The following is a 15,015-nucleotide window of genomic DNA, read 5'->3' as shown; positions in this document are numbered from 1 at the left end:
GGGAATATTCCTGGTACTTATGTCTGTTAGAGGCTGAGTCAACCCCAGGTTCATGGTGCGGCTGGAAGGATTAGGTAAACTAAAAAAAAAAATCCACCTCATCGGGACTCGAACCCGCGACCTTCCGGCTTGTAGCATAGTGCCGCAACCAACTACGCTACCTCGTACCCCCCTAAATAAAGTACCCAGTGACTTCTAAAACCGGTACACCACTCCATACTTCACACTTCTTTTGATGTACTGATGTTTCCACTGTGTTAATGCAATTTCCTATGATATGTATACTTTCGGGTTGTTGATGAATCTATAAATATCGAATGAACTCCATCTGTAAACTACACGCTTATAAAGTTTTGCAATTCATAAATACAGAAATGGCCCATAAAGTTTCATCTATGAAATTACTTGCATATTAAGTTCATAAGAAAATACTGTCACACCTTATGTAAGAATCCCCTATGTCACTGCTTTCGTTCAATTACAATAATCCAACTGACACATCACACATATTTCAGGAATTCTGCAAAGTTACTCACAATTCTAGATGCTCTATACCCTTCCACCACATGATTCTTTTTTTGCCTGTAAACTAAATTCTTTATTACTACCAAATTAGTAAATCTGTTCCTACGGTATTCTATATGAAATCTGTGCTCAATGAACGATGCCAACATTTCCTTAAACTCTTTGTTCCAAGAGCACAGGTTGCTCTCTTTTGTGCATCATCTTGGTAGGTAGCGTTCAGGAGGTTGTTGCTTATAGCAACTATTAAAGGAAACAAAATTCTTCAAGATTATTGTACTTTGCACAACCAAACCAACTCCATGTTCCACTTATTTCAGTAAACGTGAACAATTTAAACTCAAGATTTTTTTCTGGATGACACTGTATACACAGGACAATGTGGATGGAAAACTATTGGACCTGCCTGTATAAATTAGGTATGGTTGATACACTAATTGAATTAACTAATTTCATGGAGCTTGGCTCTTCTTGAGAAGCTGCCAGTTCTGCACCTACTCAAGAGGTTGATACACTAGTGACAGAATTATAAAATGGTTTTCAACATGATTAAATTTATCATATAATACTTATACACTTGCATGAGCTCCATCGCACTCAGACTGCACCAATAACTAACGTAACTGCACTCAACAACTGTTTCTGCCATGACTCCATTGACAAAATGTCTCATATCCGCAGTAAATGTAAGCCACAAAATAATGTGAGTCTGGGTAAAGTTACTTAAGCTCAACATAACAAACAAAATATGATTTTACTTCAAGACCAAATCCTACAATCCATATATCAGACATGTCCACTGTAAGCCAGCAGTTTAGCTATTATCAGCAATACTGTATGAGTTGCCAAAATACTTAGTTTGATTATGAACATCAAAGAGCAAGCAAACTACTACCCCACTTCTCAAGAGTACTGCATCGTATATATGAATAATCCAGTGAGGATAGAAGAACATTTTCAAATTACAAACCAGACAAGAAACATGAGCATTACCAGGTTATTAACCAGACACAATACATGCAGGTTAGTGCCATAATTCATTTGTTGCATTGTACAAAGTCAGGAAGGATTATCTGCATCTGATACATACTGGAAAAGCAAACTAGTAACTACTCAAATGTAACAGAAAATTTGAAGTTTAAAGCAACACAAGTACTAATGTGAAATATTCCTAGTGCTCAACATACTTCGTGACATTTTAAAAATACACCATTTGCAGCAGGAATAAGTTCACAGAAGTGACTGAACATAATTTCTTTGAAGTATCTACTGTACTGGAGAGCAAATGGAAGTTTGAAATAGGGACCATTCTTCAGGATGTCCTACAGTAATGAAAAATTATGCATAATGACAGTACAGAATGATCTGATATTAGTGGGACATCAATCAACCACAGCCATCTTAAAATGTGTCAAACACATCTACAAAACACAAGAAAAATGTGGAGCTACAACACAAAGAATGGAAAAAATGAGGGAAACTCCAGCTTCAAAAAACTGGGCAATCTCACAGTCATTCATTATCTGAATCTTACATCAAGCATTTGCATTACCCATATACTTTACTTGATGCAAAACAGGAAGACCTATACAAACTGAAAAGATTGAATCTCTACTTGCAGGAAATCAAACCATAGAACTATATGAACCTTGATGAGTTGCCCTCACAGTTCCATCCTACGTATTTTTACCTACAGAGTAAATCCTTAGTCCAGATATGGACCTGGACACTCCATTTGCTGCAAAAACAAGGAACAAACAAGTACTTTAGATTACTAAAATAAATCCCCCAAACCTCTTAAATGAAATAGAAGCACTTGCTACATAACAATACTAGAGTACTGTTGCGTTAATACCAGCAACCATAACACAAACTGGTAGCCAGTAATGACTGGTCCAGATCAAAAATATTAATATGGCAACCACACATCTGCCATACCCTTTTGTATCCAACTGCTGTCATACCAGACTCCCCTACATTACCCATGGATTCACTGCCCCACACTATGGCACAATCAGGACATTAAAAATGCAACTTTGGTATTCAGGGGCACCACATACTGTTGCTCAAAATAAATGGAAGTATGTTTCTGTATGTTTAAATACAACATAGAAATGTTATCACCTATGTTTTTTCTGGAGAACAGTTATTAATAACAAAACCTTTCAGAAGAAGATTAATAACATGTAATGTCATTAATAAAATGCTGTGTGAATCACATTAGTATTCCTTACTTTCAATGCCAAATGGCAAAATTCATTAACTTATTTACAAACATTTCAACATGAAAATAAAATGTACCTAAACAACAATTTAAGTTACAATTTTTAAATCTTGTGAAGAAAAATGAGATTCTAGCACAATGAAAAAGAATGCATTTTAGAATTAGTTATTTCAACATGTGACTACTACCCTATATACCATACAAAACTGATATACATTCAGAGATGTGTAATTAACCTAACATGATTATACCCAGAACTTGTGTTAAAGCTATGTCTGTTGAATGTTTGCTCATGTTCTGAAATAAAACTTATTCTGAGCCAGAGTATTATTTTCTTAGATGAAACAGCACTTCTAAGGCAACAAAAAGCCAATACACCAATTGAAAACAAGTAAATTAAATTAACATATCCCAAGTGCCATAAACAACAATCCATGATGCTAACAGTTAAAACTAAAACTCTATGACTGCATGCTATTATATGACATACTGCAAATGCAGTGACACTAAGACTCCATTATATGAATATTTCTACTAAATCGTATAACTAATGCTCACGTGACTGTCAACAGTTTAAGGGTGGAATATTACATGTTCAAATCTAAAACTGTGAGTATAATATTTAAATAATTCCATATATTATATTATAACATAAAATTCAGTTTCACATCAAATAGCACTACTTAGCCAATCTTTATCATTATGCGCTAAATAAAACTGTCTCCCACACACACATCCACCATACCACCCCAAATATATTCGACCACAAAGAAAATATTAAAGATTTAATTTATAAAAATGAAACATATTTTCTTTTCCCATGAGTTATTTACTGACACCATTTCAGTGACACTAATAAGCATTCCACAGAAGGATGATAGATTAATCATGAACTGGAAAGGACTTGGGAGGAAGTGATCATAGCCTAATCAAAGTATTATCCCAGAATTATCCTGGAGGGGTTGAATGAAAGATTCAGTCAAAACAGCCCATGTCCCAACTGAGATTCAGGCCAAGGACCTCCTGGATAACTCTAGAGCACTAACTCTAAACCAATCTGCTGAGTGAAACATATGTCATGCTATATCACACAGAACCACTATCCAAATGACAAATTCATCTTCAACAGTCCACAGTATGCATTTAAACCATATGCAAAAAGAAACTGGCATTACATGCCATGTGAATAAAGTTTTCTAAACAATCATGGGTTTTTGAGAGTAAGGGTTTCAAAATTTGCTGCTTCATTAAATGTATTCAAATTTGAAATCCACAAGGAAAATTCAACATAGAAAATTTAATGTGACTGAAACTTTAAAAAGGAAAGCAGAGTCTGATAAGCATTAAAGAAGAGTTCAAAACTGGACATGTTCAACAATTTATTTCTAATTTTCTTTCAGTTCATTTACAATGTCATCAATATCTCAGACTATATGACTGATGAACAACAAACTGGAAAGGATTTGGAAGGAAGAAGTCATGACTTAAGGGCAGTATTAATCCAGCATTTTCCTGGAGGGACTGAGGAAAGCCACACAGAACCTCATTCACGACAGCCAATATCCCAGCGGTGATTCAAACCAAGCACGTCCCAAATACAAGTCTAGAGCATTACTGCTACATTGACCAGCTCAGTAATTAAATTCTAAAATGGAACCAAAAAATATGCAGAACTTCATGAATATTTCTCAATTCATGACTGTTTCTGAACAGCTTTCTTACCACACAGCTTAACAGACCTGAAATAATGTCACCATTCATTATTACAAAGCAACAACTGTCAACTGTCAGCTTGGAAAAGACCTACAGTTTCACTGCTGAGGGTCTCAGGGTTAACTACCAAGAGTAATATCTTCTTGGATATAACACAGTGTCAGCCAGTAGAAGTCTATGAATGTTTCGGAGGAACATACTGCCTCCATCATCAGGGTCAACGATTCTGAAAACGGATGAAATGCATTCTTCCAAAACATTGGCAGACTCTTACCAGATGACAGTCATACTTATGGCTGCAATATTTCTTAAAAGCCCTAAATTAATGTCATCATCATTCATTAATTATGGAAGCCCTAAGACTGTTGCTGGTTTCTGATACATACCGAACAGTTCTGGGTAACATGCAAAACTACCACACATGTTGACAATCACAAAATTGCAGCAAGAAACATGTGTCATACTTTGTGGTATTTTAATTCAGATATTAAAGCACTAGTATATAGCGAAAACGTTGAAAAGGGATTATGAAATGACTCGAACGTGATAACTATTAACATTTCAAGACAAGTTTCGGGAGACTGGAAGGTAAAGTACTGAGGGCAAACACGACATCGCAAAAATTCTGAAAAAAAAAAATCCAAACAGGTTCTCTGCAATCACATAGGAAACACTGAAGCCCTCTTCTGAAATGTTGTTTAACACGTCAGTATTGTCTGTAGATACAAGAGGTACGCAAGGTTAAGACACTAACCTAACCCAATAACATACGTTACGACTTAAAATTAAAGCATGCTGTCGAATTCGTAACACCAAGTTTAATAAGTAATTTTCACAACCAATTACAACCACACATGGCAAGCAAGTAAGAAAAAGTATTCATATCAAAACTACCATTGTCACATCGTCCAAAATCTTTATCGTATATATGTTTAATTACACATAACTTAACGTTATTTTTAAATAAAAATTAATTTGTCGATTCCTCGACTTACCTCTTCTTCTTTGACCTGAACACGTTGCCATGGATCAGCCAAAATAGCCAGAGGCATATCTGTAATCAGTTATCACTTAATCAAAATACGCTTTTCAGACAACAAACAGCACAAACACATCCGTTCCGACCGGATATTAGGTTCAATATGGCGAGTGATGATAGTATGAAGAATTAATCAAAACCATCAAAACACAGGTGACTTCACACCTGACATCTAACGACATTTATATAAACTATGTTGGTGTACAAGGAATGGAAGCTTAACAAATTTTAATTCAGTGCGAAGAATAACATGTCTTAAACACATAATTGCAATAATTCACTCTTTTGTTACTTTGTCATCTATGGCACTAAATATGTTTCTAAAAGTTCCTTAAGTGCATGTTTTTACTTTGAGTACTTAGAAGAACCTTTCGTACAATGTATGTCTGCATGTTGGCAAGATTGGTCAAATTCAAAATGGTGGTGTATACGTGCTGTGTATTAGTCTAAGATGCAGAATTAAAGAAATATTACAATGGCCACATATTTCGGGGAAGTTGTAGAGCAGTCTTCGCGAGCTTTCTGGGGAGACCAATGTGATAGTGAAGATGACGTACATTCAGATTCTCCTACAAACTGGAGGTAGACTTGTTACATTGTATTGTATTGTATTTATTAACATTCATTGATCCATGCAGGTACATGACCATTGGATATAGAAATTGTCAGCAGATTACATTGATATTTACATAAGATTGTCTTAACATGAAATAAATAAAATATATATATATATATAAGAAACGAGTGCATGCAACTAAAATACAAATCTATAATTACTGGGATACCCCAAGGTCAAATTTATTATTCCTATCAAGATACTCTTCAACTGAATAAAGAGAGTTTTCTATAAGAAACTTTCCCAATTTAATATCACGTGCACCTTGCTTGATATTGGGGGGTAGAGAGTTGAATAAGGTAATACCAGAATAATATACTCCTTTTTGAACTTTAGACTTACTAAAGGAACATGAAAGTGCAATTTTTGGCGGGTATTTATTTTATGCAAGGCAATATTTATTGTGAAAAAATCCTTATGCTTTACAACAAACATAAGAGTTGAAAAGATATATTGGGAGTAAAGAGTTAAAATTCCAAGTTTACTAAAAATTTCCCTACAAGAGTCCCTTGCTTTGGATTTCATGATGATTCTTGACATGGTCACTTACCTGTACCTAACTGGCGTTTGAAAATGGAAGTAATGTATGTTTCGACTGATTTTATGCTTCATAAGATGCATGGTATCCCTGCTGATACTTGCTTTCCTGTAACTTCAGAGAACACCTCTAACCCTGTTTTACTACCAAAATCAAGCCTAGAATGTGCTACTTTTGTGATTATCATGACTGTATTGTTATTATTAAAGTACCCTGTTTACCTGTGCTGCCATTAGGGGAAAAAGTAAAATAAATTAAAGTTAAGGATGTTCTTAAGTACAATATTAAATGTTTACAGCAGTTGGATTTTGAGCTTATTGGGTTAATGTTATTTTCCAGAAAACTTGAAGTGTCACCTTCACCCACTCAACTTATGTCATCTAGGATCAAATTATTTTTGGTTGTTCATGGACCATTAACGGAAGGTAATATAATTTGAGGCTGAGTACAAGAATATGTATTACTAGTGGTCCTGCATGCTCACAGTCCAGCCATAACCTCAGATACTGGAAAAATGCAACATGAAGTTTGAAGAAGTTCTTCTAAATAAACATTTTTCACAGAGTGACCGCTTGCAGAATTAGTACTGCCAGCAACTGATGCATATGGTGCCTGTCAGCACACTGTGTTACCATAATCTCATAAATCATTAGGATTTTCTGTGTAGACAGATTATCATCTGTATGCTGATTGGCAAGCCTAGTGTTATAACATTAAACCGATTTCAAATATTATGGAAACAACCTGATTTCCAGTTGCTTATTCATGAAATGTAGTGGATTAAAACCTAATGTCAACTGATACCTTATTCCAGTACTGCGCTTCACATTGCATGCAAAGCTCCATCCATTTCAGCGAAATCTGAGGAATTTGTATACGAATGATTAGACTGCATGGCTCACATTCCAGAATATAGAACTGTTCAGAATTAGAGTGACTGTGAGTCTAATCTTGGGAAGAAAAATACTGTTTGCATAAATCCATGAATCTTAGTGATTCTATTTCTGGTTCCAAAGAGCAGTCACCTTTTCTTTTCAAAATAAAACAAGATAAATTATATATTAGTGAAAGGGAAATGTAGTTCATATTTGGATTTTAAGCGATGGACTTCTTTTCTACAACCCAAGCCCTCCAGAAGGGCTCAGCTCCATGAGTAAGTAAGTAAGTGTATAACACAGTCCACACCAAAGAACTACGGTCTAGTTAGTATTTTGATTATAACTGTTTTTAACATTCCTTGGTCCTGTTCTTATTTGTGTGCAATAATGTTTCAACAGGTTTTGTTGAAGCTTGTTTTCTTGATAAGGGAGTACCTATAGCTGAAATTAATGAAGCTGAAACAGAAGGAGAAGAATCATTCAGAAGAAGAAAACGAAAGTCATCAGCTATATATAGCTTGCTCAGCGATGTTTTGCTATGTATCTGCAGTTCACATTTAGACATGGCTCAGTCATTTGATTTTACTGAAAAGGTGTGTAACTTTTTGTGAAATTATAGCATAGAAGTAAAGTATTGTCACATGTTAGTGACTAGACACTGGGGTTGGATTAATAATTGTGTTTACTGAGCACTTAGAACTCATAAAAGGTAAAGGCAAAGTTGTTGCTGCACTTACCTAATTAAGGACTGTGCCATAAAGGCATATGGGGGATTGGATGTATAGATCCACATTTTCTTGACCTCAGCACTAGCTGGAGGTGAGTGGTCAGCTTCACGCTCCCTGCTGATTTACCCCAGGGGAAAGAGCCCCCCAGTGCCCATTGGATGGGATGTTGGGTGGATCCCGGAGCCAGTCTGGATGACTTGGAGAAGAGAAAATTCTTGCCCCAATCAGAAGTCGAACTCTGACCCCTTGGTCGTCCAGTCCATAGCCAGTCGCTATACCAACTGAGCTATCCCAACTCCTGCTTACAACTTGTAACTGCCAATCACTTTAACAGTCTCCGAGACTTACACATTCTGTAGATCACTACTACAACAACTCACATAAAATCTTCTGTTTGTTATTCGATTGCCATTTTTTTTTATTGCTAGTGGGGTGGGACTAAGTCCCTTGTACTGCGGCCACTTCTGGCCTATTGTACCAGCCCCAGATGATAGGTGAGGGTGATTGTGGAGCAGTTGGTGGAATGAAGATTGGTAGGGGAAACCGAAGTACTTTAAGAAAAACTGCCCCAGCACCACTTTGTTCACCACAAATCCCACTTGACCAGACCCGGGATCAAATCCGGGCTGCCGCAGTGGGAAGCCAGCGACTAACCGCTTGAGCTATGGTGCAGCCTTTTGATCGCCATTAGTCACTACTAGATAGTGGCTGCTAGCCATGCAACTCAAGACTGACTAACCACCAACTTTGACTTCAAACAACTGACTGACTAATTTTTCCTGTTGGTCCCCGCTATATAGCCTCAACATGGACTGCACAAAAAACACCACTTCTAACAATCCCTCTGTTGTTATGTTTTGATTCACTGCTGCGGAAACATGTTTACCATCCATTGCATAGCAATGGCTGCGTCTGTTCATTCCACTAGCCGTCATGAACAAACGACTCATTTAGTCTGTGGCTCATGTAAATGGAATTTTGAACATGTCCAAACATGCCTGGGTACCTGACTTTGCCCGAGTCAACACCCCAGTGACAAGTTGCAGAAATTCCGGGAATTAAATTGCCACACCTTGTACAGTGAACTCCATATATATAAAATTGTCATATACAGTGAGGGTTTTATGTTGGTGCATGTTTTCATGTGCTGTGTGCACTTGGGTGGTAGAGTTGGATACTTTCCTGTTAAGTTGGGTCAACCCTTGTTATGGAAGTTTGCTTCATGGTAGCACTGTAGACAAAATTTATTCTACAATAAATTTTCAGTGACTGGGAAGGCCTTCCAACCAAGGAGATATCTTAAGTTTTGTTCGAAATCTGGACAGTTCACTGTAGATCTGAAATACAGAAAAGTGTTAACATTGTTTTAGAATAACACTATGTATATTCCAAGCAAAAGTGATTCTTATTGTTAATACTGAAAGAGATACTCATGTTTCCTTACTGAACACATCATTCCACTAGTATACTAGTTATCTAATATATTAATAGGTAGATAGTTTATACACGGTGGAAATTCTTACATGAAGACTGTGGAACTTCTTATCTGCCTTTAGTTGTCATGCTTTCTTTGCATGATCATAGAGCTGGTCATATCTCTCTCTGTCTTCTTGTTTCAACTTGAGAACCACTGGATGGATTTTGATGAAGTTTGACATGGACATAATAACACTGGAAGCCACCCATAACTCATGTTAGACTATGTATGGTAACAGATGTTTGAAAAATATGAAACTTCAGTTAGTCTTTTCTTTGTGTAAAATACAAGACACCAAACTGGCAACTGCATGAAATCTGTTTGCAGCTTATGGTGATAGTGATGATTAAGGTACCATATGAGCTGGGCATGTGAAATTGATACAGAGATAGATCATGCATTATATCATAACATCTAGTGTTACATATTTTTTCTAACTCAACAACTGAAAACATGGTGATGCAAATCTTTGATGTTATGTATGATAGATTTAGCAGGGAATAGCAACATCATCATATTTAAAATTGTAGACCTACTTAACATTGTTGGTATGTTCATGACATCTATTTCTAACCACTAAGAGCATTCAAAATGCAGAGGTGCAGAGAACACTGTGGAAATCGTGTATTTTAATACTGATTACACCTTTCCAATCATGTTTATTTACATATATTTTTAGATATCTCCTTGGATGAAGAATGCTGAGCAAGTGATTATATTGACATGTAGCTATATTTCTGGGTACCATATTACGAGACACCAGGATGATTCTCCAGATACATTCCTGAAAGCACTAAAAACTGACAACTTCAGTAGCCTGGTACTGAGTGAAACTCTGGAACAACCTAACACCGTGAAGGGAATACCAGCTGGAGGTTTGTGCAGCTGCCCTTACTTCTTAATTCAGTTTCCATTAATCCTTTCCTGTCATGTTGATATATAATCCACATTCTGAAAATGTTCCCACAGTTGAATGTCACCATATGATGAACAAGTTTGCTTTTGCATTTATGTGGTCATATGTTGATCGTATGTTGCTGCTTGCCACTGTAATCTGTAGCAGCACACTGATGAATGCTTTGTGTGCCTTCTTCTCCCATCTGCTAGTCTTGAACTCCTTGAAGAATAAATGGCATATATTATGGGAAGTCACTAGATTACATCATGGCATCAGGCTATAGCAAACCTGGCCCTTCTGTCTTGGAAGAATTGAGCAATGAACAGTCAGAAAGTGAATGTGAGAGTAATACAAGTAGCATGAGCGATAAGATAGCGCACACACTGTTGTGGTGGGGAGCTCAGCATGTCTGCTCGCAGGCACAATAGGTCTGGACAGGTTTCAGTGTGCAGTGTCATTACTGTTCCGTTTGAAGTAGACGTGAGTGTTGGTCATTCGGCGCAATGTCACAGTTCAAACAGTGTGCAAACATCAAGTTCATGTGCACATTGGGAAGAATCTGCTTCAGAGATGCAGTCGGCCCTGCAGCAAGTTTACAGTGATACTGCACTAAAGAAATCCTCAGTTTACAACTGGTGTTCCTGGTTTAAGAATGGGCAGGAGACGTTAGAGGATGACCAGCGCAGCAGGGGACCTTCGACATCCAGAACCAAAGAAATGATTGTAAAAGTGCGACAACTGATTCGATGTGATCAAAGAATGACCATCATGGAGTCGGAGCAAGAAGTTGGTATCTCTCACGGATCCATTCATGCCATTTTGTCCAATGATTTGAAGATGAAATGCGTCACTGAGAAGTTTGTTCCAAGGCAGTTGACCACGGATCAGATGGTATGTCGCATGATGCTCGCTGGTGATCTGTTTGACAAAAGTATGCAGGACCCGACATTTCTCAAAAAGATCGTCACTGGTGATGAGTCATTGGTGTTCGCCTACGACCCGGAAACGAAGATGCAGTCATCGGAGTGACACACAGCGTCATCTTCCCGGCCAAAAACATCACGCCTTGTCAGATCCAAAGACAAAGTGATGTTCATTGCATTCTCTGACATCGATGGTTTGGTGCACCATGAGTTCATACCGCCTGGACAGACTTACTGGCCATTTCTACATGCAAGTTTTGCAGAGGTTGCGCAGTGCGGTTCGGAGGAAGCGGCACGACAAGTGGCAGGGGCAGTGGTTTCTGTATCATGATAATGCATCGAGCCACGCATCGCTTGTTGTGCAGCAATTCCTCACCAAGAAAAACATTCCTGTCATCACTCAACCACCATACTCTCCGGATCTCGCTCCAGGTGACTTTTAGCTGTTCCCTACTCTGAAAATGGGCCCCAAGGGGACACATTTCGCAACCATGGAGGACAGAAAATCAAATGCGACGGCTGAGCTCTGGAAGATTCCAAACGAAGCCTTCCACCGCTGCTTCCAACAATGGCAGTGTCAATGGAGCAAGTGTGTGTGCGCGCAAGGGTCCTACTTTGAAGGTGATTAGGTAAGCGTTGCCGTATGTCCTACCATTAGAGTGCTATACCACCATTCTGGGAACTTTTTGACTGCCCCTCATATGTTTATTGTGAAACGTACATAGCACATTCATTCTTGTTGAATAAGACACCTGGCAGCAAATAATTTGCATCTTATTTTTCAGAACTTTGTTGTATAAGTAACAGTAATGGAGGATAAATATATATTGTGCACATGCATATTTATGTACTAACATATTCATATAATTTATCTTAATTCTAACACTGTGTAGTTCAGAGATAAGTCAGTGTTTCAGGGGAGCATATCACCTCCATCTTCAGAGTCAAAGAGTAAGCATGTTTCTGCTGGTGTCTTGCTTGGCTCATTCTTTGACCTTTAAGATGAAGGCAGTGTTTGCCTCCATAACGTTGGGATATGTCTGAATTACACAATGTTACAACCCATAAGATCATACTTCTCATAATCACCTCATGAGAACCTCAAATCCAGTATGGCTTGGCATATTTTCATTGTAGTCAGAATTCATCTCCCATGCCAAAAAAAGGGATATAAAGACATTTATTGGTTATAAAACAAAATAACGGACTGGATTATATCTCAGAGGTATATAATTCAAATCTTTTTGGTGCATGAAGGCAGGAAAATGTGTGTGAATTTGTATATATGTATTACATATTCCATATACTAACATGCTTATTACCTCAATTTCAGTACTGACGTGGTGTCAGATATTCGAGATTCCGGCAGTTCTGTACATTTGTTACACAAGGAGCTATGAAGTTGATTCAGCTTCAGTGAAACTCTTCCAGCAACTTTTTTCAAAGTTACCTTTCAANCCTTTGGGGTTGGAAGCAACTCATATTCATAAATTTCATCTGTGTTTTCGCTGTGGCCTTCACTATCTGACTAGGCGCTGGTTGTTACGCTCCTTGGCAGGATGGAAATTGAGCTTGTTCTATCATCTGTTCATCATCCTTGACTGCTTTTCAGAGTTTTCCTCAGTTACCTCTGATTTCTTATCAAATATTTAATCTCGTCTTTGTCCAACTGTCATCTTGCTAAATTTGTGTCATTCCCCTGTGGTGTGAGGGTAGAGAAAAAACTCAGAATGCATGATATAGATATTGAAACAGAATGAGCTGGCCATGTATACTTTTTCAGGTGAGTCTCACAAGTGAAGCTTATCATATAATACATCCATTCTGTTCTTAGAACAGCAAAACCATTGTATATAAAAGCAGAAGTTATGTTCATGGTGAATTCTATTGCCTGGATAAGAGTCCTCAGTGCATGGTATACAGGCCATATATCATGTATTGCAACATATAGTTATCGTCAAAAGTTTCTGGCACTTTTCAGAGCTAAATATTATGATGTGATCAAGTAGCTTAACAAGAGATGTCATCCACTGCTAGTCAGTGGCACAGTAAATGTGCTATTATGTCATTCAACCAGTGAGCCATTGCTAGGCAACAATTAGACACAACAGTGGAGAAATTCAGTGTTTTCTGTGTGGCCCATGTCTAGGCTATATATAGAGCATGAACGAATTTGTTGTATGAACAAGGCAGAGCCAGACAAAAAATATGAGGCTTAAACTTGGCAATGGTCAAGCTTATGAACATTCATAAGATAATTAAGATAGGCATGATCTGCTTTGCAAAGCCTGCGCTGACAGAGGACTTGTATAATGTGCGAAAGGAAATATTTTCAATAACATGCTATATGTGCAATATGTACAGTTGACAAAGACCAAGCACAATCATAAGAGACGAACACATCCTACCCTCAGAGAGGATGTTACATAAGGACTATGACCGCAAGGGTTCAGTTGCAAGAAAAATAATCTCCAGTCTTGATCCTCAAGGGGCTTGGCACTAAGACTAACTGATTGGCAATAAATTGCCAGTTGTAAAGTAACTCTGACTTTGACTTGTACAGGGTACATAAATTAAAATTTTTGACTAATAAAATAAAAAGAAATTCAGGCAAAGGTGCAACAAGGTTATGTCCTATCCACACATTGTGTAATCTGTATAGAAATGATGCCATCCTTACTGCAGGTGTTTATTTAGGCCTCTTTGCCGATGACACTTGCATGTGTGCCATGGATCCGAAGGAGGCTTATGTTCTCAGAAAGTTGTAGTGCAGTCACAATTCAATTGAGTAGTGGTGTGAGTGCTGTAACATTAAAATCAATTAACGTAAAACTCGGTCTGTCTTCTTCTGTCATAGACTTAGACCACTTGAGGGTCATCTCACGCTGAACAAAGGGAACATCCCTTTCCTGAATCACATAAAATACCTCAGTGTAATCCTTGATAAAAGAGCTGCATGGAGATTTCACATAGAAATGAACAAAGCCAAGGCTTTCAGAACACTTATTNGATTCGGTGACATCAGAAACTGGAGAAGATCCGTCGTGAAAGTATTATTGATAGTATCAATTGATCTCTATGAACAAAGCAGAAACAGCTGCAAAAATACAGCACGAAAACANTGCACCACCAGGCAATTTGAGGCAGACACCAACCCTCTGACATTGCAGTGAGTGCAAAACAAGGTTCTGCACACCTGTGGTAAAATTTCCAAGGCGCACACTGATCTGCACACAGTTTTGAATCTTCCATTATATATGATTATATAACAAAACTGCTGAATGTCAAATATACTCAACCCTTTCCAGAAGAGCTTTAATCTGAACCGACTGTAAAACACATATCAGAATATGTTTCTGTTCAACGTGAATAACCCCAACCAATCAACCAAATGCCCAGTGACCTGGAAAGTACACAAAACAACTGTCAAATCACAACAGTAAGAAGTAAAAGAAGGCA

At 37.6% G+C, this 15,015-nt stretch overlaps 2 protein-coding genes across 4 annotated transcripts in view; one reads left to right on the top strand and one right to left on the bottom strand.

Annotated features, from left to right (window-relative positions):
- Positions 1-5,616, bottom strand: part of LOC111865586 (ribosomal protein S6 kinase 2 beta) — a 324,642-nt gene extending 319,026 nt beyond the window's left edge. For 2 of the 3 annotated variants that reach the window (XR_002842993.2, XM_023853747.2), the window contains exons 1-2: positions 5,455-5,600; positions 2,217-2,260 (exon numbers count right to left, since the gene is read on the bottom strand). Coding sequence is in view for 2 of the 3 variants with exons in the window: in XM_023853747.2 (XP_023709515.1) it covers positions 2,217-2,260; positions 5,455-5,485 (75 nt within the window). In the remaining variant the exon portion in view is untranslated. Of the gene's footprint in view, positions 1-2,216; positions 2,261-5,454 lie in introns of all 3 variants that reach the window. The other variant, XM_023853748.2, reaches the window with a different exon arrangement.
- A 306-nt stretch (positions 5,617-5,922) lies between these two features.
- LOC111865587 (proteasome assembly chaperone 1) lies at positions 5,923-13,013 on the top strand (the record flags this gene model as incomplete). The annotated part of the gene is given in 5 exon segments (XM_023853752.2): positions 5,923-6,080; positions 6,992-7,077; positions 7,930-8,123; positions 10,415-10,610; positions 12,890-13,013. Coding segments are annotated over 5 exon segments (707 nt in total), but the record flags the coding sequence as incomplete, so codon positions are not given.
- Between the last annotated feature and the right edge of the window lie 2,002 nt (positions 13,014-15,015).

The sequence above is a fragment of the Cryptotermes secundus genome, unplaced genomic scaffold, assembly GCF_002891405.2.
Source record: "Cryptotermes secundus unplaced genomic scaffold, Csec_1.0 scaffold1137, whole genome shotgun sequence".
Lineage (NCBI taxonomy): Eukaryota > Metazoa > Arthropoda > Insecta > Blattodea > Kalotermitidae > Cryptotermes > Cryptotermes secundus.
This window is presented reverse-complemented; position numbering and strand designations above follow the sequence as displayed.